The 24,312-nt window shown below is 40.6% G+C and overlaps 1 protein-coding gene across 2 annotated transcripts; it reads left to right on the plus strand.

Moving 5' to 3' along the window:
* The first annotated feature begins 5,997 nt into the window (after nt 1-5,997).
* Nucleotides 5,998-22,899, plus strand: LOC127633035 (protein myomaker-like). Of its 2 annotated transcripts, XM_052111900.1 has the most exons (7): nt 5,998-6,132; nt 13,217-13,331; nt 13,652-13,800; nt 13,997-14,113; nt 14,243-14,380; nt 15,949-15,951; nt 22,846-22,899. In XM_052111900.1, the coding sequence occupies exons 1-7, from the start codon at nt 5,998-6,000 to the stop codon at nt 22,897-22,899; spliced, it is 711 nt and encodes a 236-aa protein (XP_051967860.1). The 2 variants fall into 2 exon arrangements, with proteins under 2 accessions (XP_051967860.1, XP_051967868.1); XM_052111908.1 differs by lacking the exons at nt 15,949-15,951; nt 22,846-22,899 and having other exon boundaries at nt 14,243-14,468.
* Nucleotides 22,900-24,312: the final 1,413 nt, after the last annotated feature.

The following is a 24,312-nucleotide window of genomic DNA, read 5'->3' on the forward strand; positions in this document are numbered from 1 at the left end:
GTGTGTGTGTGTGTGTGTGTGTGAGCGTGTATTTATCACTTTGTGGGGACCAAATGTCCCCGTAAGGATAGTAAAACCCGAAATTTTTGACCTTGTGGGGACATTTTGTCGGTCCCCATGAGGAAAACAGCTTATAAATCATACTAAATTATGTTTTTTGAAAATGTAAAAATGCAGAAAGTTTTCTGTGAGGGTTAGGTTTAGGGGTAGGGTTAGGTTTAAGGGATAGAATATAAAGTTTGTACAGTATAAAAACCATTATGTCTATGGAAAGTCCCCATAAAACATGGAAACACAACATGTGTGTGTGTGTGTGTGTGTGTGTGACAAAAAGAGAAAGAGCCTTCAATACTTCCAAGGTGAATTGCTGTGTAGGAAAAATGCTCTTGATGCATATTGGTTGTCATAAACACTCAAAAAAAGAGGAGACTGTTTTTCCTTCAGTCTAAACTGGGGACGGAAAACACAATGGGTCAGAGAAACCCAATAAAGTGTATATTGTGGAAAAAAAGAACTGGTTGGGAATGGATGGACACAAATAATTTATTGCGCCATGACTAACTTTTTATCCTGTCTAATGTACCACACATGAATGCATTCACTACATTCACATCAAAACAAGTGTTCTTCTCATACGAAAAGCTTGTTATTAGAGCCTAATTCTACTTTGTCTGTTTTGGAACAAATGGGCTATGCTTACTGATTGAACAACAAGCAAATATACTGAAATTATCAGGATTGTATTTCAGCAGCTGGTTGTCACCATTTAGGAAATCATTTTTGGTCAAATTTTACAATAAAGTTCCATTTGTTAACATTAGTTAAGGCATCAGGTATCATGATCAAACAATTAACAATATATTTTACAGCATTTATTAATCTTTGTAAATGTTAGTTAATAAAAATACTATTGTTCATTGTCATGTTAGTTAATAGTGCATTAACTGATGTAAACGTATACAACTTTTTATTTAAAAATGAATTACTATATGTTGAAATGAACATTAACTAAGATTAATAAATGCTTAACGCTGTAAGTATTGTTCATTGTTAGTTCATGTTTACTAATGCTGTTAACTAATGTTAACAAATGGAACCTTTAAACATTATGGACATTAAACGTTATATTTAATGACACAAATATGCTATGTTAATTTATACAAATACATGTTTTACATTAAAGTTCATGTTAACAATGTTATTGTGAGTTTTTTTTTTATTAGTACATGATCCATAATGCATCAGCTAAAGTTAACAAATAGCACTTTAGTGTACAAGTGTTATCAAAGATGTTTAATGGCTTTACGGCATAAACAAACTATGATTTATGACATAGCAAACTATAATTTACATCATTCATGCCTAAACAGCACTTTAATACAGAAGTTATGGTCTTATCATAAAACAAAAGGCATTAAAACATTCTGTCATAATTTGTTTTGACTTTCTTTTTACTGCAGAACACAAAAGTAAATAATCTGATGACTGTCCCATTGGCGAAATTCAATACAATAGCAGTACATCGAGACTGCTTAATAAAGCCTAATAAATCGTTCAAAAGTTTCATAAACGTTGTTTAGGCAACTTGTGCATCAAATACAAAGTCTTTAAAGGCATACAGTCACTTTTTTTGATGAGCAGAACATAATTTAAGTCATTCACTCTTAAATTAAATCATTATTAAAGCACTTGAACAGCTCTGAAATCCAATATGGTGGCAATGTCAATAAAATTGAACCTCACTGGTAATTGTGCATCTCATAAACAAACGTCATTATGTTCTGTAACAACATCATGGTTCTCGCGACATGCCCTAATGATATTTAGTTTCTTAATGTACACTTAAGTGAGTCTTGAAGTGCAGCCATTGTACTGAACTCGTGCACGGGGCATTCATTAAATAATTTCCTTTTGTGTCTCGCAGAAGAAAGAAAATCATATGGGTTTGGAATGACACTAGGGTTAGCAAAACATTACAGAATTTAGATTTTTTTTATTAACTATTCTGACATGCTGATTTAAACTTTAAGCTTTTAGTAGAAACTGTTGCTATATGCACTCACTGAGCACTTTATTAGGCACACCTGTACATCTACTTATTCATGGGATTATCAGATCAGCCTATTGTGTGGCAGAAATGCAATGCATAAAATAATGCAGATACGGGTCAGGAGCCTCATTTAATGTTCACATCAACCATTAGAATGGGGAAAAATGTGATCTCAGTGATTTTGACTGTGGCATGATTGTTGGTGCCAGACGGGCTGGTTTGAGTATTTCTGTAATTGCTGATCTCCTGGGATTTTCATGCACAACAATCTCAAGAGTTCACTCACAATGGTGTCAAAAATAAAAACATCCAGTGAGCAACAGTTCTGCGTACGGAAATGCCTTGTTGACGAGAGAGGCCAGAATTCTTAAAATCAAGTGAAAAATCCTAATTCAGCAGCAGTGCTACTCCTAAATGTGGCCAAAGCAAGATGAGTGAAAGCAATGATGTGGCACATGCATGCAACCCTAAATGTGAATCCTCATTCCAATCCTAGCAGTCCTCACTGACTAAGAGGGACAGCGACTGACCAAGAAAGTTGGAATTATATCTATGTATTTGTATCCTAAGCATGAGGGTGGCATTCTCTCTGGTTTCTTAGAGAATCATGTTTCAGAGTCACTTGGAGAATGTCAGGCGTGAGGAACTCTCTGTCTCTCTCTCAGTACACTACATCCTTTGTGCTCCACATGCAGGTGCAACAGCTGAGAGGAGAGAGAGCAGCTGTGACTGACCGACCACAAAGTCCATAGCAAGACTCTCCCTCTCGCTCAAAATAACAAAACAAGGACTTGCCTCACTGTTGTGGACTATGTGAAGACTTCTTCAGAGAGTTGTTAAAGCCACTTCAAAACAGCCACAGAAGACAGAAATAAGACAATGAACATGTCTCTGAAATTTGTAGCTTTAAATCATCCCATGGCACTGTAACAGCACACATATTTGATTTACAGAAGTTACAGTCCATCTTGCAATCATTTACTGTGCTAAAATTCAATAATACTTGCTTAAATTAGAGCAGCGTAACTAAATCACATCTGTTTCATGCAAATTTAGCACAATTTGTCATTTGTCATTGGTTTTCTGCCAATTAGTATGAATTAAATGGATTTAGTGAAGGTGTCAATTGGGGAATTCGGAGAAGGTTTTGCAGACTAAATTTTAGCAATATGGTAAGACATGCTGTGCTAGCTTAAATAGGGAATACATTCACAGCTAGTGTTGTTCGTGGAGTTTTTATAACAACTGGTTTTTACTACGTAATACCATTCTATTCTATTCTTTTTTTTTTTTTTTTTTTATACAGTTTGCCCACAGATGTGCCATTATTTCCACCACATCAAACAGTTTTGCCCCTAATAACTTTTTTTTTTTTTTTTTTAAGTTAGTGTACTTTTTAACCAAGATGACAAAAGTTCCACAAAGAGCATGCTTGAGATTACATTTTGGACAATTGATGTTTGAAAAAAGCAAAGAAAAATCAAGGTCAACATAACTTATGAGCAGGATATTTTTATTTCCAATCAAACTGTAATTATGCAAAAAGTGTGAAAATATTATTTAATAGTTTGTATTAAGTATGCATAAATGTCATTTCCACTATTAAAAAAAATGTAGTGTGGAATAAAAATTAGATTTTACTGTCTAGATATCCACAGCGCTAAAAGGGATAGTTCACCCAAAAATTTAAATTCTCTTATAATTAACAATACCTCATACCATCCCAGATGTGTGACTTTCTATCTTCGGCTGAACACAAACAAAAACATTTAGAAGAATATTTCAGCTCTGTACGTCCATACAATGCAAGTGATTAGTGGCCAAAACTTTGAATCTCCAAAAAGCACATAAAGTCAGCATAAAAGTAATCCATAAAATTCATGTCTTCTGAAGCGATCCAATCGATTTTCGGTGAGAACAGACTAAAATGTAACTACTTTTTCAATGTACATCTAGTCACTGTAGTCTCTAGGCATGATCTGATTTCAAGCTTGATTACACTTCCTAGTGCTTGATGCATACGTAGAGCACTATATAGCGCTATGAAGTGTAATCGAGCTTGAAGACATGATTGCCGCGGAGACTGCTGATGTCTAGATTTATAGTATAAAAAAAAAGAGTTATATTTTAGTCTGTTCTCAACCAAAACCAATTGAATCACTTCAGAGGAAATGGATTAAACCACTGGAGTCTTTTATGGAGTCCACTGGATTACTTTGATGCTGCCTTTATGTACTTTTTGGCGCTTCACAGTTTTGGACCCCATTCTCTTGCATCATATGGACCTACAGAGCTGAAATATTCTTCTAAAAATCTTTGTTTGTGTTCTACAGAAGAAAGAAAGTCACACACATCTGGGATGGCATGAGTGTGCATAAATGATTAGAGAATTACATTTTTTGGGTGAAATACTGTATTTCCTTTAAAGTGCCCTAAGTTGAAGAAAAACCTCAAAGTTTTATTTTATAAAGGAAATTAATTAAATGCCATCTTTATGCTATAAGATAAAGTCAGTGATGTATCACAAACAGAACAATTGTTCATGGGTGCTCCACAGCTATGTATACTGTACACAGTAGCTAAACAGTTTTCTGCATCATAGCTGCTTCTATATAATTTTAGGACAGCTCAAACATTGTATTCATCAATCAGCAACCAAGGTGACAACTATCCATTGTATAAAACAGTTTGGAATGTGAAAAAAGGTTACCTATAGGCTGCTGCCTCACAAAGGCAAAACATAGTAATTATGCAAACACTAAAAATGTAACCAAGTAGCATGATTTTATTTTGGATTTTGTAGTTAGCAGTTCTGCAACGTAGCCATTAAGTGTACACGTGTAACTTAATGGCTACGTTAATTAACAAGAGAGGGTACAGACATAATATTTAATGTTTCAGCTGCATGAAACAAGAGAGATATAGCATGGAGTTTCAACCACATGAACCATGACCAGTATAAAGTGAGAACTTGTTCTTGGGTTCTCTTCACACATTCATTATGCTCTGAGTATATCAGTACATCTGGTATGGGTCTACGCAAGACTCACCGGTCTCTAACATAACATCTCAACGCTACACCTTACCTTAACCATTCACATTTTTTCTACCCTCACAACCACATTCACGTCAAGCACAAATTTGCAGTGACGCATACAGGTGCTTTCTCAAGGCCAATGTCAATAGCCCAAAAGAGACAGTTGTTTCTATAGCCACTGCTGAGGATCGATTCACCAATGAGAAACTCAACTTCTGAGACTCAACACACTGCCACCCAGACTGACCAGTATGAGAAAAAATACATTTCAAAGAATTCACTGTACGCCCAATTGTGCTGTAGGAAAAATGTGCGTGGCAATGGGGAAACGCTTGACAGTGTTGATTCCAGCTGCGTCCAAAATACCGTACTTTCAGAATATGTACTGAATTTGAGGAACTTACTTTTTGACCGTACATAAAGCATAAAGTATGTTATTCTGACATTATACTCATTTGAGGTACTGTTTTATGCATATGCAGCATATATCAGGTAAGTATGCATAGTCAGACTGTGATTAGTCTGTGATTCTGCTTCCACAGAACGTGACACAAGATCCTGAGGTTCACCATAAATGGCTTCACTTTGTATCCCTCTGCTGTTGTTTTAGAATCCTAAAATGTGCAACAGAACAGCACCACATGACAGCAAAGCCTCTCCCTGTCCTCCATTCAGACAGCTGCTGTTCTGATGACCATGCAAACACAGACCCTACTGGGCCGTTTAAACTTTAAAGATCCTCCAAAGAGCCAGCTGCTTGTCTGAGCTAAGGAGAGCAAGATTGTGTGAGAGTCACTGTTTACTCTCTCTGTCACTTCTCAGAAAGATTTGTCCGTAAGAATCATGCAGACCATCTCTTAAGTGCTTCTTAAAGTCTGCAGAAATTCAGAGGACTGTTGTATCAGTCGCAATGGGAGCGTTTATTGCCAAGATGTTGCTGCCCACCATCAGCAGTCTGGTGTTTCTGCCTGCAGCCAGTGTGGCCGCCAAGAGAGGCCTCCATATGGAGGCCATGGTGTATTTCTTCACAATGTTCTTCACAGCGGTAAGAGAATGTGTCCATTTTAAAAACGCCTACAAATGTATCCATTTTAATTATATATAGTTCAAATGGAATTCACTCTCTTTATAGCTTGTGTCATCTGTTTAAATGTCATTTGTAATATTGTTCTTGTGTTCAGCACTTTAGAATGCATCTATTCAATGAGTTACAAAGTAGACAGTTAAGTTCACAAACCTCAAGCTGATACATTCGTAACACTTTACAATCAATTTTCATTTTTTAATATTAGTTAATGCATTAGATGTCATGAATAAACAACGAACAATATATTTTTCCATTTTTTAACTATATTTTTTAATTAACATTAACTAAGATTAATAAATGCTGTGAAAGTCTTATTCAATGTTCATTGTCATGCAAACTCATTTTAACAAATGGAACAAAATTTTAAAGTGCTAATGATTATTTAACTTGAATCTGAACAACAACTGATGGTGTAATGCACAACTGCAGATCTGTCTGTCTATGACCTAAAAGTTAATATTCTTAATACATTTTCCAGACAAGAACATACAAAGTTTTATCTAATCTGTTATAGTGACTTTTAAATTTAAATTGGGGTGCAAAAATATAAGACCACTAGTGAAAATTATTTTATTTAGCTGTGTTTATTATTATTATTATTATTATTATTATTATTATTATTATTATTATTAAACAAAATAGTAATGACAAATGATATTATCACATATATATATATATATATATATATATATATATATATATATATATATATATATATATATACTTTGCACATATAAAGTTATTAAGTGATTTTATGAACCTATCAAGCCAACTAACGAATTTGTGCAAAACCTGACAATCCATATTATCCCATAATGATTGTAACGGTTACCCTGTCTTGTCTCACTGTTGCCCTTTGTTTGTAATTTTGTCACTTTTGTTATTCCTTAGTTTTCACTTTTGTCACCCTTGTACCTCCATAGTCTTGTTTTCCCTCGTGTTCACTGTTCATTGTTTTCACCTGCCCTTAATAATTTGCCTTTGGTTTCTGTTAATCACTTTGTCACCTAGTTTGTGTTCTGTTTGTTCATTGGCCCCTTTTTCCCATGTTTTTGTATTTATATCCTGGGTTTTGGTTTAGTCCTGGTCTGTCGTTGAATGCTGTTGTACATAGTTTGTGCTCGCTCCCATGCCTGTGTTCCCGTGTTCCAGTTCCTGTGTTTTCGTGTTTTGCTTTCATTTGCCCATCGTGGTAGTTTTGTTTATTCACGCCTGTTTGTTTCCTTCAATCAAATAAACCCGCATTTGGATCCTCATCTCTTGTCTGACTCCGACCTCATTCGTTACAGAACGATAGACCACACAATGGATCCAGCGGTTATTCGGGCCAACTACCGGTTGCTCAGCCTCAAACAAGAGGACCGCCCTGTTGAAGATCACATCAGCGACTTCCTCGCACTGGCGAAGTTCACGGACTTCCCGGACTCAGCCCTGGTGGTTTTCTTCGGGGACACTTTACACGTTTCGCTCAGGGAGCGTTTGCCGCCGGCTACGCGTGATTGGACTCTCCACGACTTCCTAGAGGCGACCTTACTGGTCTGCGGCTCGCCGTACACCGTGGGCTTCGCCGAGAAGGACCCTACCTCTCCACCCACTGTGGAGACCCTTCAGCCGTCCGGGGCTCCTCCTGTCACGCCTACCCCGGTCTGCAAGCCAGAGCCTACGCCTGCCCTGGCCAGCGAGCCTGAAGTCACGCCGACCAGGAACAGCGTTCCAGCGTCGCCAGTCGCCTTCCATGAGTCAGCGCGCCCGCTCGTCTGCCGGAGGAGGAGAGAAGACGGGCTTCCGCCTCCCGGCCAGCGCCAGCCCGGTCTCGCGAGCCAGAGCCCACGCATGTCATGGTGAGCAAGCTAAAGCCCACGCATGTCACTGTGAGCGAGCCTGAGTCCTCGTCAGCCACGGTGAGCGAGCTAGAGCCCACGCATGTCACTGTGAGCGAGCCTGAGTCCTCGTCAGCCACGGTGAGCGAGCTAGAGCCCTCGCATGTCACTGTGAGCGAGCCTGAGCCCTCGACCGTCCCCGAGCCAGTGCCTGTAGCCTCAGACGTCAGTGAGCCAGTGCCGTGTAGCCTCAAACGTCAATGAGCCAGTGCCTGTAGCCTCAAACGTCAATGAGCCAGTGCCTGTAGCCTCAGATGTCCCTGAGCCAGCGCCTGAAGCCTCGACCGTCCAAGAGCCAGCGCCTGAAGCCTTGACCGTCCAAGAGCCAGTACCAGTAGCCAGGTCCGTCCAAGAGCCAGTGCCAGTGGTCATGCCCATCCTAGAGCCAGCACCTCTCGAGTCTTCTAGGGCTCCACCTTCCGAGTTTCCCGAGCTTTCCAGAGCTCCGCCTTCCGAGTTTCCCGAGCTTTCCAGAGCTCCGCCTTCCGAGTTTCCTGAGCTTTCCAGAGCTCCGCCTTCCGAGTTTCCCGAGCTTTCCAGAGCTCCGCCTTCCGAGTTTCCCGAGCTTTCCAGAGCTCCGCCTTCGAGTTTCCGAGCTTTCCAGAGCTCCGCCTTCCGAGTTTCCGAGCTTTCCAGAGCTCCGCCTTCCGAGTTTCCGAGCTTTCCAGAGCTCCGCCTTCCAGTTTCGAGCTTTCCCGAGCTCCGCCTTCCGAGTTTCCCGAGCTCCGCCTTCCGAGTTTCCCGAGCTCCGCCTTCCGAGTTTCCCGAGCTCCGCCTTCCGAGTTTCCCGAGCTTTCCCTAGCTCCGCCTTCCGAGTTTCCCGAGCTTTCCCGAGCTCCGCCTTCCGAGTTTCCCGAGCTCCGCCTTCCGAGTTTCCCGAGCTCCGCCTTCCGAGTTTCCCGAGCTTTCCAGAGCTCCGCCTTCTGAGCTTTCCCGAGCTCTGCCTCCTGGGCTTTCCAGAGCCCCGCCTTCCGAGCTTCCTGAGCTTTCCAGAGCTCCGCCCTCCGAGCTTCCCAGAGCTCCACCTCTTAAGCCTCTCGAGCCTTCCAGGGCTCCGCCTCTCGAGCCTACCAGGGCTCCGCCCCTCAAGCCTCCCAGGGCTCCGCCTCAAGTCTCTCGAGTCTTCCAGGGCTCCGTCTCTCAAGCCTCCCGAGCTTTCCAGAGCTCCGCCCTCCGAGCTTCCCAGAGCTCCACCTCTCAAGCCTCTCGAGCCTCCCTGGGCTCCGCCTCTCAAGCCTCTCGAGCCTTCCAGGGCTCCGTCTCTCAAGCCTCCCGAGCTTTCCAGAGCTCCTCCCAAGCCTCCTGGGGCTCTGCCTCTCGAGCCTTCCAGAGCTCCGCCCTCCGAGCTTTCCAGGGCTCCGCCCCTCAAGCCTCTCGAGCCTCCCAGGGCTCCGCCCCTCAAGCCTCTCAAGCCTCCCAGGGCTCCGCCCCTCAAGCCTCTCGAGCCTACCAGGGCTCCGCCCCTCAAGCCTCTCGAGCCTTCCAGGGCACCACCCCTCAAGCCTCTCGAGCCTTCCAGGGCTCCGCCTCTCAGGCCTTCCAGGGCTCCGCCTCTTGAGCCACCCGAGCCTCCCTCAGCCCCGCCTCCTGAGCCTCCCTCAGCCCCGCCTCCTGAGCCTCCCTCAGCTCCGCCTCCTGAGCTCCCAGAGCCTCCCCCAGCTCTGCCTCCTGCTCCTCCAGAGCTTTCCATGGGTCTGCCTCCCTTGGCTCCGCCTCCTGGGCCTCCAGAACTTCCCACAGCTTCGTCTCCAGAGCCCCTCTCAGCTCTGCCTCCAGGACCTGCCCCTGTCCTGAGGTTGCCTCCCAGGCCTCCTGTCCCTGTCCGATGGCCACCTCCCAGGTCCCCTGAACCGGCCCTTGCCTTGTGGCCAGCTCCCAGGCCATCCAAACCGGCCTCTGTCCTGTGGCCACCTCCCAGGCCCCCCGAACCAGCCCCTGCTCTGCGGCCATCTCCCAGTCCACCTAAACCCGCCCTTACCCAGTGGAAGCTTCCCAGGCCACCCGACCTGGTTCCCAGCACACACCCCCAGAGACTGCTAATCTGCCCTCTCGCCCTCCTTTGTCTGTCTCCGTGTCCCTTGTGCCCCCCTTGGCCTGCCTGTCCACCCCTCGTTGCTCCCTGGACTGCCTGCCTGCCCCTCGTCGCCCCCCGGACTGACGGGCTGCCTCTCGTTGCCCCCTGGACTGCCTGTCTGCCCTTTGTGCCCCCTGTCATTTGTCAGTTGTTCCTGTTTTTTTTAGTTTTGTTGATCGTCTGGTATCCGATCCTTGAGGGGGGGGGGCTATGTAACGGTTACCCTGTCTTGTCTCACTGTTGCCCTTTGTTTGTAATTTTGTCACTTTTGTTATTCCTTAGTTTTCACTTTTTTCACCCTTGTACCTCCATAGTCTTGTTTTCCCTCGTTCACTGTTCATTGTTTTCACCTGCCCTTGTTAATTTGCCTTTGGTTTCTGTTAATCACTTTGTCACCTAGTTTGTGTTCTGTTTGTTCATTGGCCCCTATTTCCCATGTTTTTGTATTTATATCCTGGGTTTTGGTTTAGTCCTGGTCTGTCGTTGAATGCTGTTGTACGTAGTTTGTGCTCGCTCCCATGCCTGTGTTCCCGTGTTCCAGTTCCTGTGTTTTCGTGTTTTGTTTTCATTTGCCCATCGTGGTAGTTTTGTTTATTCCATGCCTGTGTTCCCGTGTTCCTGTGTTTTCGTGTTTTGTTTTCATTTGCCCATCGTGGTAGTTTTGTTTATTCACGCCTGTTTGTTTCCTTCAATCAAATAAACCCGCATTTGGATCCTCATCCCTTGTCTGACTCCGACCTCATTCGTTACAATGATACACTCTCAGAAAAAAGAAACTGTTAAAGGAATATTCCGGCATCAAGAAAAGCTCAACCGACAACATTTGTGGCATAATATTGATAACTACAAAAACTAATCTTGACTTGCAACAAAAAAAAAGAGAAAAGAGAAATTTGGGTTACAGTGAAGCACTTACAATGGAAGTGAATGGAGCCAATCCGTAAACATTAAAATACTCATATATAATATAGCCACAAGACATAAACAATATGCATGTTAATATGATTTTAGTGTGATAAAATCAACTAACCTTTTCTGTGTAAAAAAAAAAGGTTAGTTTGATTATTAGCATTTTATCATATACATTTTATGCATTAAACACTATTAATATTAACATTTAAAAAAGGGAAATTGTCAAACTTATTTTGCTAAGTATCAGGAACTTAGTAAGATGACTTTGTAATAACGTATAATGTAAAATAATGAGATCTTTATAATGACAGAGCTGGCTGCATATATGAAAATATACAGAAATATTAGTTGACACTTTAAATATATAAGTTTTGAAGCTCTGTGATTTTTATTTTTTTATGTTGTGGGAATGAATGTAATTTAATGTAATGGTGAATGAGAGATATACCTGTTGTATTACATTTGAAACATGGATTTCAAAGGGGGGTTTCAATAAAATAATATAAAAATAATTACCAAACAGTAAAGTTGCTTAAATTCAGCAAATACTCATTTTTAAATATCAGTAACAATATAATCATTACTGTCACTTTCACATTATTAAAATAAGCTGTCATTTATCACAACATAAGAGTCACTGTCTGCCGCCAATTTAAATAGATCGATATAAACATTGAAACCACTTTTTCACAAATAACCACTAGATGGTGCCATAAACATCCTCAGTTTGAACAAAGAGTGAAACAGAAGCTGTCAAATGTTGTGTATCATATATGATACAAACGGCTTTATAGGGTTAAAGGGGTGGTACTCTTGTTTTAGGTACATTCTTTCAAACTTAAGGAGACAAAAACGTACACAATTTTGTTCCCAGAGGAATAAAACATACAGTATAAATGTACCTTTAAAGGTACACAACAGGCCCTTTGGGTGCAACTGAAGGGTGAGGGTCGAAATCCCTTGTCTCTTCAGATATATCAATACATATATATATCCTTTTATATCAATATCTATCTATATTCTGTTGCTTAACTTCTTTAATAAAATGATGAATTAACTATATGCATGATCACATAATCAATTTTATTTTTCTTATGCATAACTGAAATATACGCTGAATCATATGTGTGTTAAGAGTTAATTTTTGATTTCATGCACATTCCTTGAAGCCTCTCTCTCTGTTCTGCACGGAGGCTGACTTGAAGATCGTCTTGGGAATAAGCTTGAGATGAGACACCAGGGAGAATGTTAAACATATGTTCCAGATGTATTCTGTGGTTGATTTTTACCTGTCCATGACTAATTATATGATTTAAAATCCTATGTGATAGCACTTGAATAAGTAGAAGTGTAAATTTTCTCTTATTATTTCTTTCCTCTCCTTTGCCTGAGGGGTGAATATTTCTTATCTCACTGTTTTGGTTAAAATGACCTGATAAATGTGTGCTCTGGTTCCCTTAGTCGCAGAGAAACACTGTCGTTCGTCAGTGTTTCGTGTGTGCGTATTGATCTTCTACCCAGGTTTTGAACCCAGGGAGACACAGCAGGCAGACTCGAAGACGCTCGAGACCATCTGCGAGGTCACTTCAGATGTAAATCTCGGGCCAGGACGACAATTGCGCTTGATTAATGTTGATGTGCTATAGCTATCTATATGTTGTGACTTTATGCTCTGTTAGCCAATCAGGAGTGAAATATGTACTCCTTGCAAATGGTATAATTGATGTAAGATTTTGTGTAATGTATGAGTTAGCTTTCGATCTCCTCGTGAGACTTTGCCGCTGGCTGTACCAATTTCACTGCAAACTATTCTTCAGTAAATTTTGGATTCTTTAATTGAACTTCTTGACTCCTGGTTTTCTTTCTCCATATCTGGTCTGGGTCATGACTGTTATACCCCTAACACAATGTACCCACATTTTAACTATAGAAGTACAAAAAGGTCCCCCAAAAAGGTCCCCTAGAGGTTATCAACCCAGTGAAGACCTTTGTACCTTAAAAAGCACCTTTTTTCTGAGTATCTTGTGTGTGAAGCAAGGAAATCTGACCTACTGTACAAATGTCATAGATTTGCTTGCATTTAATTAGCGACCCAGAAATGTTCTTCTTTAAAATTCTAAAACTTGCCATGTGAAATATGAACATCACTACAAGTATTCCCTCCACCTGTATTCAGATTTACCATGTGTGTGATGGACCAGGCTTGTCCATACTCTGTTTCATGAAGTATGAGATTCTGGAGTACTTCAGTGTGTACGGCACAGCTATCTCTATGTGGGTCACACTACTAGGTGAGAAAACAATCTGCTACTGTATAACCTAAATATAATTACTGTGCAAAATTTAATCAAATAATTAATTTCTCCCCTATACTCACATTGATCAGAACTTTTAACTAATGTACAGCAATAGTTGATAATCATTACAACGGTAAAGCCATTTATAGTGTAATACTCCATGGTGTTCTCCTACATGGTCAAACAGTTAGCAAAAATATTTAAAATATTATTTTACTAGGCAGTGTTAACAATATGACAAGTGTTTATGTCTCGCATTCCACTGTGTCATGCAATGAATACTGTATATGATCAATTCTCTAACACTCATCCAGCGCTGGGAGATTTTGATGAACCAAAGCGCTCAGCACTCACCATGTTTGGGGTACTAACTGCGGCTGTGAGGATCTACCAGGACCGCTGGGGCTACGGCATCTACTCTGGCCCCATTGGAACAGCTGTTTTAATGATAACAGTCAAATGGGTGAGTTTGAGAAGCATCAGGTGCAGCTCATCTGCTCTTACAGTGAATATATTACATGTTTTAGGTCTGCAAAAAGTCCCAAATTGATGAGGAACTATATTTTGCTCTGTTTAATTGCCAACATGGACACTTCATTGTGCACTGTGCCACAAATGCAATCACAAGGTTTTACAATATTAGTTTTTCTTTGTTTCAGTTACAAAAAATGAAGGAAAAGAAAGGACTTTATCCAGATAAAAGTGTTTACACTCAACAAGTGGGGCCAGGATGCTGTTTTGGTGCTCTTGCTTTGGTGCTTCGCTTCTATTTTGAGGTAATATATACACACACACACACACACATATATATATACTGTATATATGTGCAGCTTCACTGAGAGAAGACAATGCACATTTTATTATATAAAAGCTTGTTTGGGTAAATGACTAATTTACTCCTGTAGGAATGGGACTACGCTTATGTCCACAGTTTCTACCATGTGTCACTGGCTGTGTCCTTTATTCTGCTGCTGCCCAAGAAGAACCGCTATGTCGGGACAGGCCGCAATGCAGCAAAACTCAAATGCTACACCCTCTGCTGTGTATGATGCATATTTTTTTCTGAATGAAGCTGTAGAGGTGATCCTCACCCCGAGGGTCTATATAAGATGACAAATAATGAACAGTTCATTTATGCACCCTCATGTTATACCAAACCTGTATGACATCTGTTTGGTTGAACACAGAAAGAGACATTTTGCAGAATGTGCAGATCCCTATTTCCGATCAATTACAGTGAATGGGGAGCTTTTAAGCTTCAAAAAGGATATAAAAGCACCAATTCCAAGTCTTCTGAAGCCATTCAATAGCATTCTGTGAGGAAGAGGCCAAAATATTGACACCTTTCTTGGCGCATTCAACATTCCTCAACAAAATGTTCTTTTGAGTCAGTTCTTTTGAATGAACCGACTGATCTGATTAATAAACTTGGAATGATTGTTTGAATGATTCATTCACAAATCAAAATGCATTTTCTGTACGATGCATTGTTGGAAAAATTAACTAGCAAGTGATGACTGTTTCCCAAAACCCTGTAAATATGTTGTTCGAACCACGATTGTAGCTGTCGCAGATAGTGTATTTTCTTGCTGAATATTCATCATCTTTTGAAAGTTTTTTGTTTTTGTTTGTTTTATAAATGTTGTGTAATACTTATTTTAGAATTGTATTTGATTTGCATGATAGTTTGGCAATAGTGACACCTACTGGAGAAAATTACTGACATAAGACGTACTGGTCATGTGATTTGATTATTTGCGTGAACTCTGAGAAGAAGCTGAGAAACATGAGGTGTTGCACACGAAATTGAGAAGAGTGTTTGGTCAGAGAATGTCTCCTGAATCCTGATTAAGAAGGCACACGGTATGTTTGTATATATTGGTTATCGTTTATTTATAATTTAAGGTATTGTGTGTATTGATTTCAATTTAATAAGCTTAATATCGAACGACGTCATGGCAAAATCACTTCATCACGAATTTGATTGTAATTTTGGTTTATTTTCAGTTTTTTCACGGTGTCCATTTGATGTTTGTGATGTTAATTGTCCTGATTCTTGAGAGAAAGACATTAAATAAAGAAGACATCAAAGGCATCAGTTGAGGCGTGTTTTTTTCTGGTCTGGAGAAAACATTCAGGAGCCGTTATAGTGAAAAAACGTGCATTCGCCCTGCCTGGAAGAGTGCAAGAGTTCATCGTGGAAAAGGAAAGATCGCCAGACCTCGATGTGAAGAGCCTACTACAGTCGACCCCGGTAGAAAACTGCAGCCATTGGTGAAAGTGAAGACGTCTCTATTCAATAGAGCAACGCGATTTCGTCGCATTGAAACTCTATTGCGTTTCACGTGACTGCATTCCTTGCCGTGCTAAAGTGCAACGCAAGAAGAAATTGCTGCAGTGACGACGAACAGCCACAAGGCGGCAACGTTGCGATGTTTTTCGGACAATCGAGTTTGTCAATAAGAGTTGCTACTTTTGGATTTGCAGGTCAGACTGTATCTTTTCAACTTGAAATGTCATTTCTTGGTTGCCTTAACATTGATTCTAGTTGAAATTGTGCATATGGTTGAAACAAATATTTGCATTTGATAATTTTCTAAATTGATAGAAGTGTGTAACTTGTTTAATTTCCATTTTAACATTCCAATTAACATTGTGCAATTTCCACATGCATTACAGCTTGTTATCAGTGTTTAAAGCTTATTAATAGTGTGGTTTACAGCAAGTTACGGACATGGATCAAAATAGATCAGACATTTGTGTCTTAGACCAAGTGATTCAAGCTCTTGAAGAAAAGGCACAATTAGAGGGGAAATTAGAAACAGAAATTGATGCCTCTGATAGAGAAAAATATGAAGAACGCTTAGCTGAAATTAATGCAGATCTGGAAGTTAATAAGACGAGATTACAGGTATCATCATCACGAATTGAGCAAGAAGTTAGGCGATCAGAAAGAGAAAGGCATCCAACAGATAAAATGCTTGAGTTTAGGCGTGACGAGTTGGCAAAAAGAGAACGGAAGTTTATGTTCACATACTTAAACTTTAAAGCTGAAGCTCAATTTATCAGATCTAAACTGAAAGAAGAGTGCTCTAAAACCGAGTTAGATGATATGATTGTGACGGCAGAGAAACGAGAAGCAGAGTTAAAACAAATATATGAGAGTATTTGTGCACTGAACGTCCCATCTCAAGATATAAGAAAGAGAATGGATAGCTGCACTTCAGTTACTAGTGAAATAACTGCACTACTGAAAGGACGTTGCTCAGAAGTTGGCACAAAGGAGTTTGATGCTGAAGCTGTAAAAGAAACACTCCTTCAGTTACTGCAAAGAGATGATGCCAGGTCAGTTTATGGATCAACTGTGTTGAGAGCTGAAAGAGATAGTCAGCAGGGAAGTCATCTGTCAGCAAAAAGGGCGGAAGCAGCGGCAAGCTTAGCTGCGAAACATGCTGAACTAAAGAGAGAAAACGAAATCTCAGCTCAAAGAAAAGAGGTATTAGCCTAACAAGAGAGGTTAAAAATGCTGGAGGAGCAAAGGAAGCTTGAAGTAATTGAAGCTGAATACATTGTGTATGCAGAAGAGGAATCAAGATTGAATGCTGAAATAGGTGATGCTAAAGAAAGAAGCACTATGCCTCCAAGTCAGCTTACACTGCACCACAAAAACCCTTCATGCATCAAGGTTTCCCAAGAAACTTTAGCTCAACTTTGCTCTAAAAATGAGCTAGAGAAAAGAGTAGATGAGGTCTTGTTAGTGAAAGCACTAAAAGAATCCCTGGCAATGACTAAACTTCCAGCTCCAGAGCCATTCACATTTACAGGTGACCCACTGAAGTTCACTGAATGGTGCACCTGCTTTAAAGCTTTGATCAAAACAAACTGTACAAGCCCAGCACATCGGTTGTTCTATCTGAAAAGGTAGTTAAGTGGAGATGCGCTTAGTGTACTAGAGGGAACATTTTATAGGAGTGATGAGGATGCATACACACAAGCTTGGGATGTCCTGAACAAACGTTATGGGCACCCCATTGTAGTTCAAAGAGCATTTAGAACAAAGCTAAATAACTGGCCAAAACATGGACCCAAAGAATCACTGAAATTAAGGGAGTTTAGTGATTTCCTCGTCTCTTGCAAAAATGCAATGCCTCATGTACATGGTTTGAGGGTTTTGGACGATTGTGAAGAAAACCAGAAGTTGCTTCAGAAACTTCCTGACTGGATAACAACTCGCTGGAATAGGTATGTCACTAAAGCATTAGATGAAGAGAAGCCATACCCAAGCTTCACTGAGTTTTCAGACTTTGTGGCAGAGGAGGCACGTATTGCATGTAATCCTGTTTCCTCTCTGCTTGCTTTAAAACATGCAGATGAAAAGTCTGGCAAGGAGCAGAAATGTCTCCAGGCCAGTGCTCTGACACAAAATGTTAAACCCATTGCAAGGAGTGCATTGGAAAGAGAGAAAGGCTCCAAACTAAGCCCTTCTGTCACTCAGGATAATAGACAAATATAATGTTTATGCTGTCAGCAAAATCATTTTATATACAAATGTGAAAGGTTTGCGGCAATGCCTCTTGAGGAGAAGAAAAGGTTTGTCATCAACAACAAGATGTGCTTTGGTTGTCTCAGAGTCGGCCATGTCTCTAAAAACTGTAGAAAGCGAGCTACTTGCAACATCTGCAGGCAGAGTCACCCCTCTCCACTTCATGAAGAATGCTCTCAAGGAGGAAAGCTGGAAGCTTCACCTGATGAAAGGGCTTCTACTAGCTTATGCAGTGTGGAGATGGATAATGGTAATCACACTTCGATGATTGTTCCAGTATGGCTCTCTTGTGCTTATAAGGACAGCACAGAGATTTTAGCCTACGCATTGCTGGACACGCAGAGCAGTAACACATTTATCAATCAAGACATCTGTGATAAACTACAAGCAAACACAGAACCTGTGAAATTAAAGCTGTCCACAATGACTGATAGAGCTTCAATAGAGAATTGTCAGAGAGTAGTTGGACTAAGATTGAGAGGTTTTAGTCTGCAAGAGTACATCGAGTTGCCACCCGTATACACTCGAGAATACATTCCCTTGGAACGAGATTGCATTCCTACTTGTAAAAAAGCTCAGAAATGGATGCACCTGCTCAGTGTTGCAGACAAGATGCCAGATTTGTTGAATTGTCCTGTAGGGCTTCTAATTGGCTTTGATTGTCCAAGGGCTCTGAAGCCAACCCAAGTGATATCAGGGAAGGATCACGAACCATACGCAGTCAAAACGGACTTAGGCTGGAGTATAGTGGGATCCATAACACCCCATACTTGCTCTAGAAATGTAGTGGGGTTCTGTCATCGCATTTCTGTGAAGGAACTCCCAGCAATCACACCTGCTGCTGTAATCAGGACGTTAGAAGCAGAAGTTCGGGATACAGACTCGAGAGAAAAGACAATATCTCAGGAGGACATTCAATTTCTTCAACAGTTGGATGAAATGACTCAACACAACAAAGAAGGACATGTAGAAATGCCCTTACCTTTCAGAGAGCGTCCTCAATTACCGAATAATAAGCAGCTTGCTACGGTTCATTTGAAACATTTGAAAAGAAAACTGGCGAGAAATCCCAAGTACAGAGAAGACTATGTGAGATTTATGGATAGTGTCTTTAGAGATGGTGATGCCGAAGAAGCAGATGCCTCACCAAAAGAAGGCAAAGCATGGTACATTCCGTACCATGGGGTGTACCATCCCAGGAAGCCAGAAAAAATAAGAGTGGTATTTGACTGCTCCGCCAAATTTGAAGGTACATCTTTAAATGACCACTTATTCACAGGTCCAGACTTAACAAATGCTCTAACAGGAGTTTTGTGCAGAGTTCGTGAGTATCAGATTGCGATTGTTTGTGATGTGGAGAAGATGTTCCACCGCTTTCACGTCAGTCCAGATGATCGTGATTTCCTGAGATTTCTATGGTGGGAAGAAGGGAACACCGAAAGGGAACCCAAGGAATACCGCATGCGAGTGCATATTTTTGGAGCTGCATCCTCTCCGGGTTGTGCAAACTACGGCATGAAATATCTTGCCAGCAAATATGAAAGGGACTACCCACTGGCAGCGAGCTTCATTCGCAAACATTTCTACGTGGATGATGGACTTGTCAGTGTTGATTCCATCGAGAAGGCCAACAAGTTGGTTAGTGAAGCACAAGAAACCTTGGCTAAGGGAAAACTGCGTTTACACAAGTTTGTGTCTAATAGCAGAGAAGTCTTGAGTGCAATTCCAGAGAGCGAACGTGCCAGTGTAGTGAAGGATGTAGATCTAAACTACAATGAGCTTCCAATGCAGAGTGTACTGGGAGTAAAGTGGAACATAGAGACTGATACATTCTCATTTAAAGTTGACCTTAATGAAAAGGCTGCCACTCGGCGAGGAATTCTGTCAGTTGTTGCAAGTGTGTACGACCCATTAGGTTTTCTCACTCCCTATATCTTGACTGGGAAGAGAGTGCTCCAGGAGATGTGCAAACGAGGGGTAGGATGGGATGAACCTCTTCCCTCTGATCTGAAGCCAAAGTGGGATACATGGATACATGACTTGGAGAATCTCCAAAAGGTTAAAATACCAAGATGCTTAATTCCTGGAAATATAGGCAGAATTCAGAAAATAGAGCTGCATCATTTTTCAGATGCTAGCAGTGAGGGTTATGGGCAGTGTTCATACATCAGGATTGTTGCTGATGAACAAGTACATTGTGCACTGGTCATGGGTAAGGCCAGAGTAGCCCCTACGAAGGTTTTCAGCATACCACGCCTTGAGCTGACCGCAGCCACAGTTTCTGCGGCAGTAAGTCATGTTCTTAGGGAAGAGCTTGATCTGAAGGTAAATGAGGAGTTTTTCTGGACTGATTCCCAGGTAGTGCTAGGGTATATCAAGAACGAAGCTCGCACTTTCATGTCTTTGTAGCTAATCGTGTACAGAAGATAAGAGACTCTACAGATCCAAGACAATGGTTCTACGTGGAAACAAGTCAAAATCCTGCAGACTGTGCATCTAGGGGTCTCAAGGTGGCAGACCTAATGGACTCAAGTTGGTTGATAGGTCCCAAGTTCTTATGGGAACGAGAGATTAGCACTCATGAAAAATCCCCAGTGCTTCTTGTAGGTGACCCTGAGGTAAAGGTCCTGAAAACAGATGCCTGCGTAAGAGGTAGCTTCCTTGAAAGACTCTCAAGATTCTCAGATTGGAATACAGGCCTCCATACTATTGCTAGGATCAAAAGACTGGTAAACAAAGACAAGTCAGGGTTCATTAGTGTAGAGGAGATAAAGAAAGCAGCTCTTGTGCTCATCAAGGCATCACAAAGAGAAGCCTTTGAAGAAGAACTGAAATTGCTTAGTCAAAACCCTGCTAAGCTGCCAAAGAATAACAAGTTATACCAACTTGATCCCATCCTCCAGACTGAACTGCTTAGGGTTGTAAATAGTCGTCCGCTTACCACTAACACAATAAATGACCCAAAGAGTGTTGAGCCTTTGACGCCTAATCATCTGCTCACGATGAAGACCTCAGTGCCTCTTCCTCCTCCTGGCAAATTTGTCCGTGAAGATTTGTACGCTAGGAAAAGATGGAGGAGAGTGCAGTACTTGTCTAACAGTTTTGGAGCAGATGGCGCAAAGAATACCTTGCAAACGTAAGCCTCGGACAGCAGTGGCACACGCCTAGAAGAAATGTTCATGTTGGAGATGTAGTAATTCTCAAAGAGGACAATGTTCCCAGAAATGAATGGAGGTTAAACTCCAAATGGGACAAAGTAAGTTAGGAAAAAAGGGTGAGCGATTGACACCCATATCCCTTTTGGAGCGTCCGATCCAAAAATTAGTAGTAATAGTTGAAAACAACTCTTAAAATATGAGTGAAATCTCAAAATGGGATTAGACGAATTAGTTTTGACATCTAAAATAGTTTAATTCAAATAAAGGTAAAATAACACTGGTTGTGAAAGTGTTGAAAGATGAATGAAAGTTAAGTAAAATCTTATAGGAAAATTGCAGGATTTATTTAATTGGATCGAAATATTACTGACATAAATCCTTGTAATTTTGGTGGCAGTGTAGCTGTCGCAGATAGTGTATTTTCTTGCTGAATATTCATCATCTTTTGAAAGTTTTTTTTTTTTTGTTTGTTTTATAAATGTTGTGTAATACTTATTTTAGAATTGTATTTGATTTGCATGATAGTTTGGCAATAGTGACACCTACTGGAGAAAATTAGTGACATAAGACGTACTGGTCATGTGATTTGATTATTTGCGTGAACTCTGAGAAGAAGCTGAGAAACATGAGGTGTTGCACACGAATTAAGAGGTGTAAAATTGAGAAGAGTGTTTGGTCAGAAAATGTCTCCTAATGTCTCCTGAATCCTGATTGGAAGGCACACGGTATGTTTGTATATATTGGTTATCGTTTATTTATAATTTAAGATATTGTGTGTATTGATTTCAATTTAATAAGCTTAATATCGAACGACGTCATGGCAAAATCACTTCATCACGAATTTGATTGTAATTTTGGTTTATTTTCAGTTTTTTCACGGTGTCCATTTGATGTTTGTGATGTTGATTGTCCTGATTCTTGAGAGAAAGACATTAAATAAAGAAGACATCGAAGGCATCAGTTGAAGCGTGGTTTTTTCTGGTCTGGAGAAAACATTCAGGAGCCGTTATAACGATGGTCCAATAACATAGAGCTGTCGTTAATGATGTTATGCAGGGGGTGGAGTGATAACTTCTGAGGATATCAAATAATACCTCATTTACACATACTTCATGAAGCTGTTTAATGCGCAAAAGCTGCTCAAGTCACAAAAGCTGCAAGTACTATATGTGACAGATGACTGTGCTGCAATGTGGCATGTCTCTCCACATCAGATGTCGGGGTTCTCCCGGCACACTTGAGCATATTCACACATGGAACTCTTCAAAAACATATAAGAACTTCACTTATGCATTAACATGGACACATCATCTGTGCAGAATACCTCTTTCTGCAAAACCAAATTGTTTAACTATGTTGGTAAGGATGGAACTTGTGACCATATTTGGCAAACTATGCTTTTGGGAAACGCACCCCTGATTAATTTTTAAACTTACTAATTCAATGATCTGGTCACAGCAGTTCTTGAGTTAACAGCTTGCTCAGTGAATTACTTTTCAGTCTGTTCCTCACCCAAAGCTATCATATGAATTGGAATATGGTGTACAATTCATTCGGACCACTGCTATGATACCTTTATAGTGCTTTTGCGTTCATTGTGGAGCTTGAAAGTTCCAGTCCCCATTCATAGCAATTGCATGGAAAAGAGTGACCAATACATTCTTCAAAATGTCTCCTTTTGTGTTCCAAGGAATAAACAAAGCAATACAAGTTTGGAACGACATAAGGGTGGATAAATGATAACTACTCCTTTAATTTGCCAAACATTCAGTCCACCATGTCAATCAAACTGCCTTTGGATTGGCAGACATCACAACCTCAGATGACGGAGAAAGCACAGACAATCTGGACCACTCCTTAAAAACCCTGGAAACGGAAATGTGGTCCTGGCCTACCATTTCACAAGTCCCAGCCACACACCATGCAATGCAAGAAACTGTGTCTGCTAACAGCACCCTGAAAGTGAGGACAGTTATACGACCTCCCATCAGGCCAAGTATGCTTTGGACAACTTACTCGTAGGGGTAGAAAGATGTCCTGACTATCACAAAATGACAGAAAATGTGTCTGTAATAATACATAAGTGTGTTTAAAGAATCATGGTAAGAAAAGGATTGTGAAGACTTCACAACAAGGAGAAAGTCCTCATGACCAGGAGAGGTAAATCGCAAGAGAAAAGACTCTTCAAATCCAGCTGGAAAGTTTATGAGTCACAAAAACAGCAGATGCATTATCTATCCAAAATTAATAAACTTGTCTTTCAAAGGTTCCTCACTAGGGACCACTTGTATATATTCGTTTAAGAGATTGTAAAAAGGCCATTAAGATTTTTATACTCAACTGTTTGTACCAGACAGGTAAGATATCATCTTGGGTATTACTAAACTCTAAACTAAAGGACTATTGGAGTATTGCAAGATTTATGGATGATTCTGTTTTAGAACTGAAACAGTAAACTTTTGTAACACATTTTTTTGAAATAGGTTTATTTATTATAAAAGAAATACCACTTTTTACATTTATTTATTTATTTATTTTTTACATTTTCAAGCACATAAAAACCTAAAATGTTTTTAAATAAAACAGTTTTTCATGATTTGTTTTTGCATATATTTCGAATAAGCTCTGCTTGTATACATTTACGGAAAATGAACTGCCATATTACAAAAAAGTAAAAGAATCAAAAATCCTGCGGCTTTCTTAAAATTTCATTGAGTTTCAGACTTCAGTCCATTTACTTAGAACTCCTGGCACTTTCCAAAAATTACAAATGCACGTAGCATGTTTTAGACAAAACAGTCTCCCATCAAACGTGAATGAAATTTTGGTCTACACAGACTTCTTTGACTGAAGGCCAGACCACCAGCTCCTGTGCCCAGAGAAAGGTGTTTTTGTCTGGGGAGAAGGCTGGCAACTCTTGCTTCTCCTGGCTGTCTGTCCTAATCTGCCAAAAAGAATAACCTTACACTTTTATTACACCAGCGTGAAGCACTTCTGGGCTTCTTTTTGACCACTGTCTGTTTAACACCACTTTGTTCGTGGTCTTGGCCCCCCACACACACTGTCTGAGGAAACTCCACCAAGCCCCACCACCGCAAATTTCATTTGAAAGCAAACGCATATAGACTGCTGGTTGGCAGCATAATTTGACTCTTCTTCATAGTCTTCCAGAGCCCTCTTCCACATTTCTGAGTTAAAAACTCTGCTGCATTTTTGGGCTGCCGCCTGCAATTTTTCACACTCAAATTGAAAAGCTCACCATTCACACATACTG

Source organism: Xyrauchen texanus, chromosome 3 (assembly GCF_025860055.1).
Source record: "Xyrauchen texanus isolate HMW12.3.18 chromosome 3, RBS_HiC_50CHRs, whole genome shotgun sequence".
Lineage (NCBI taxonomy): Eukaryota > Metazoa > Chordata > Actinopteri > Cypriniformes > Catostomidae > Xyrauchen > Xyrauchen texanus.